The 4,747-nt window shown below is 40.3% G+C and overlaps 1 protein-coding gene across 2 annotated transcripts in view; it reads left to right on the top strand.

Moving 5' to 3' along the window:
- Positions 1-1,449: 1,449 nt before the first annotated feature.
- The window catches only part of corin (corin, serine peptidase), a 33,311-nt gene continuing 30,013 nt past the window's right edge, over positions 1,450-4,747 (top strand). Inside the window, exons 1-2 of one of the 2 annotated variants that reach the window (XM_018738617.2) lie at positions 1,450-1,536; positions 3,810-3,954. In XM_018738617.2, the coding sequence (XP_018594133.1) occupies positions 1,489-1,536; positions 3,810-3,954 (193 nt within the window). In that variant the 5' untranslated portion in view covers positions 1,450-1,488. Of the gene's footprint in view, positions 1,537-2,885; positions 3,023-3,809; positions 3,955-4,747 lie in introns of those variants that run through there. The other variant, XM_018738618.2, reaches the window with a different exon arrangement.

The raw sequence follows: 4,747 nt of genomic DNA, 5'->3' as shown, positions 1-4,747 counted from the left end.
GCCTGCTGACATAATTTTCAGTAGATCAGGTTGTTTTTGTTCAGTGTAGCAAATATTAAACTTTCAGCAAAGTTGTCCATTTAAAAAAAAAAAAAAAAAAAAAATGATTAATTTGTAAACTGTTGAAGCAAAATATTTAGATTCTGGTTAAAAAAATGTGTAATTGGTCTGTTTTGATTTGTATCCTTTGTTTTCAGAAAGTTGGAAAGTTATTTGAAATATTGAAAGTGTAATTATGCATCTGCTATGTTATATTCAGATGGGCTATGCTATCTGCTATAATAGAATATCTTGAATAAGGAAACTGCCTGTTTTGTCTTTATTGTTGCTACTTCAAGTCAGTGTTTTTTTTTTCTTTTTTTGTTTTTATATAGGATGAACTCGAGGTGAACTCGCCGTAGCCAACTACATACAATTGGTTAAGCTGTAAAAAAAAAAAAAAAAAAAAAAAGACAATCAGTCTGAGGTTCTTTAGAAAAGTGTGAGTCGTGAAAGTCTCCAGTGCAGGAATCTTTCTCAAGGCATCATCAGGACCTCTGTTCTGAACTGTTTAAAGACTTGGCATAAATTCTTTAATATAACTTCAGATAATTTCTAAAATACATGTAAAAGCCCTTTGTGCATTTTATTTTATTTTCATTTTTTACAGCCAACAGAACTGACCTGGGTCACAACTGTTAATAGCCAGAATCAGCATCCTGGGGGGAAAAAAAAAAAGGAAATGCATAGATACACAATTCAGCATGAGAACAGAAAGGTGCAATATCTGGCAGGGCTGGTTATGTGCCACTGTGTAAGAACCTCCAAAAAGATGACCGAATCTTCTGGTGTGGACCAAAGTAATGGAATATATTTTCACATTTGTAAGGATCGTCCATGTGTGTCCCCTGTCCTCATCAAAAAAAAAAAAAAAAAAAACAATATTTGTCTTTTCAACTCAACTAAAAAGCTCAGCTAATGGAAATTTGCTTTCAGGCATTACACACTGAAAGTGAAGGCTCTATGATCTTGCTAAACTGACCATCTGAGTACAGGTTGTGAAATGCTTTAAAAGGCATTTTTACAGTGCCAGTTAGATATTTTATACCGAATTTATGTGGTCACGGTATGATAAAGCAGTCTGTAGTGGGATTTTGAAACGCTTCCATTTTTGCAAGGAAGTAATGAAGTTTGGAGCTGTGATTAACATCTTCACCGTAATGCTGTTCTCACGGGTTGAATTTAAAGACATGAGTTAAAGGTTGTTTCCCTTTTTTAGTAGGTTTGGAGGGGGGGGAAACAAAGAAAGGCAAGGGGCTGGACGCTCTAAGGGTGGAGTTCTGAGACAATGTTGGCACAGGACATCTCGGAGTTCTCCATGTGGGCTGCTGACACACAGAGAAGGGTGGGGGGGTGTGAATGTAGAAACCACCCCTTTTCTCTGTAATTTCATGAGGACAAGCAGTAAGAGTGAAGTCGGGTGACGAGGGCCGCCGCGGCATCTTAACAATGCCGAACTCGGAAGATCAGTGTCAGCACTCAGGCTTTACTAGCAGGGTAAGTTCAACCTCTTTCACCACCTAACAAAGATAGTACATTATAAGGGTAGACTGGGGCTGACTGTGAAGTTTAAAAAGTATAATTACCTATTAAACTCTTCTAAGGTAACATTTCCCACTGTAAGATAAAAGCATTTTGCACATTGGCATCTAAAAAATAGATTCTTGCATTTATACTTATTCCTTCAGCAGGCACTTCTCTCCAAAGGGGGGGGAGTTTATTTTATTTGTGAATAGACTTTTTGCTTTTCATTAGTATGTGAATATCTGCAACAGGTTTCAGTGAAAATAGCAGGAATGGTCACTGTGATCATTTGGATTAATTTAAAGTGGTTGTTGTGATGTCTTTTTGTGAGGTTAATGCGTGTGATGCTCGCAATCAGCTTTTGCTCTTAGGGGCACTGGGAAAATCACTCATTCATTCGGGCAAAATGAATGAATTCACATTTTGTTCATCTCCCACCTCAGTCACAGTTCTGAAAGGCTCAGTCGGATGAACGTGTTGTGCTTTCTCTTGGGTCATCATTTCAATATCGGAAACGTGAAGCCTTTTTCTTCTTTGTATTTGTTTGTTTGTTTGTTTAGATTCCTCCACCTTGTCAGCAGAGCTCTGATTTTGCCCCCCTGTCAAACTCTAAAAATACCCTTTCTCCCAAGATGACATGTCAGATTCCTCATTCTTTATAGCGCTGCTGCCATTGCAATGGAAAATCCCAAGTGTGAACACATAGCTGCTGGTTATAAATAGGCCTGGTGTTAGACGGTGCTCCAGTGCCCGGGGTCCACATTTCGTCCGAAAATCACGGCCACGTGCTTCACGCACACGTGTGTGTATATTTAAATCTCGGCTATATAATAGAGTATCTTCCAAGATTCCAACAGTAACACTGATGTCATAATTATATCAACAGTAGCGGTAGTAATGCAATTAAAGTTGCTACTTTATTTCTCCATGTGGAGCGACTTTGAAATAATTGTTACTCTGTCTGTTACGCATCTATGGTGTGAAACACGAGCGGGAATCTGCCCACATGTCACCAACCATGTACCCTTACTGAGCTCTTTCGTCTGGTGACTTCGGGCTTAGACATAGTGCTGAAAAGGCATGCATTTGGGAAAATGATCACACGAATGAGGTCGTACGCATGCTTGTTGCACACAGGCCGATCGATAGTACAGATCAGTGATACAGTATCAATAGAAAAATCCCTGAGCGCCGGGGCTGTGGAGGCCGGCGCTAGGACCCAGCGGGATGCGCAGGAGGAGGGACGCCCCCCCCCTCAATTTATTTAAAAAAAAAAAAAAAGAAAGCTGCCGGTTGCTCGCTGAGACGCGCACTGGCGCTCGTGTCCTCGAAGCGGACCATGTCCTTCAGCGCGTCGCTCAAGTGTCCCCCCGTGCAAGTTCCGCGAGTGCGCGCTCCCGGTGCAAAGTGTTAGAGGCGCGCTGCTCCTCCAGGGGTGTCTAACTGAGACTGCTGCCAGGTATCACGGTTTTTTTTTTTAATATTATTATTATTATTATTATTATTATTATTATTATTATCCGTTCAGAAGATCAACCCGCTGTGACTTGTCGTCCTTGTCTCTGATACTAGTTCAACGGCATTTTGTTTGTACTATAACTTAATGACAATATCATAACATGTTATCATTAAAAAAAGGGCTGAATGTCATTGTCAGAAGGCACTTTTTCCACCTGCCAGCCAGTGTAAGAGTATCGATAGCACGTGAACGGTGAAGTGCAGGTGTGCGAACAGTGGGAGGATCTATCTATCTGTCTATCTATCTATCTATCTGGCTGTTGTTGTTTACTACCACTGCCATTTTTCTAATACTTATTGTAATAAGTTTTGAAATTTAGACGTGAGACACACTTAAAATGATAGAATAATTTCAGTTGCTTTTGCTAAGGTCCAAGTACATTCAGGTCTGTCCAACAGTTTTATACTTTTAATGATAGATAGATAGATAGATAGATAGATAGATAGATACAGATATTGAGTTAGCACAGACATTGGAACTTATGCCCTTGGAGTTGGACTCAAAGGACCCAGGTTTGAATCCCTGCTTCTACTTTACCCTTGATCAAGGTAAGTTGACTTGATACAAAAAAATTAATAAGTGACTTTGTGTGAAAAGCATAAATGAATTAGTAAATGTAGATAGATATACTCATACTGTACATGGTTGAGGCCTTCCTTGTAGAGTGAGGTTATCGTGTCCCCAGCCGCACTTGGGCACCGTCCCATTGCGCTCTTCTCTCCACCAGGTGTTGGGGACAGATGAAGACAATATGGGGGATGCTTGCTCTCAGAAAGCGGGATCAGCCAAGTACCTCCGGCTCCTCCTGTTCATCCTCATCCCCTGTTTGTGCGCCCTCGTCTGTGTGCTCGTCATCTTCCTCACTTTCCTAGGTAAGTCGTCCTATGCTTCTTTTCTTGGTCTGTGTGTTTGCGTGTATTGTCACTTCACCGCTTTAGGTTATGCGTTGGTTGTTCTTCTTGTGTACCAAAACAGATTAAACGAATCCCTTGTTCAATTTGTTAAACCTGCGTCGTTACTTCTATATCACCATAAATAAGAAATATATTTCCCCTTTGCTCTCACTGAAAGACACCCTGCCTTTAGCTGTAGAGGTACAATGCACATTCCATCCATTATTATTTTGTTAATTTCTTGCAATTATAACGGAATAGTATTTTAACAGTGAAAAAATCATTAGAAATGTGTTTCATGGATGGATAGGGAAGAAGAAGAAATAGAAAGGGCTGTGCGTCAAGACGAGAGTCTATTGAGATTAAACAGCCATTGAAGCCGAAATACCATCGGCGCTTTGTTGCTCTGTCATACTGGAGTCATCCCTTTCTGTCCTCCCACTCGCTGGTAGGTGGCGAAAGATGCGCCGTATTTCATATTCCAAGTGCAGCCATGCTTTGAAAGGAGCCCACAGATTCCGATCAGCGCGCTAAAAAAGAATGAGAAACATTGACAGACAAACTACTCAAAGTTTATAAATGGATGTCATGTGCTTGAGTCTTTCTCCCCCCCCAGTTGCTTTTTACTGAACAAATATGTGAGCAATAGCCGGAAAGCAGTTGTCTCCATTAAAAGATGTATGCAGTTCCATCCCCTGAGAGCGCCTAAGCACTTCCCATCAGTTCTTTTTTTTTTTTTTTTTTTTTTTATTATTATTATTTCTTTTTCCTT

This window comes from Scleropages formosus, chromosome 3 (assembly GCF_900964775.1).
Source record: "Scleropages formosus chromosome 3, fSclFor1.1, whole genome shotgun sequence".
In the NCBI taxonomy this organism is placed as follows: Eukaryota; Metazoa; Chordata; class Actinopteri; order Osteoglossiformes; family Osteoglossidae; genus Scleropages; species Scleropages formosus.
Note: the sequence above shows the minus strand (reverse complement) of the source record. Positions and strands in the feature narration are given on the sequence as shown.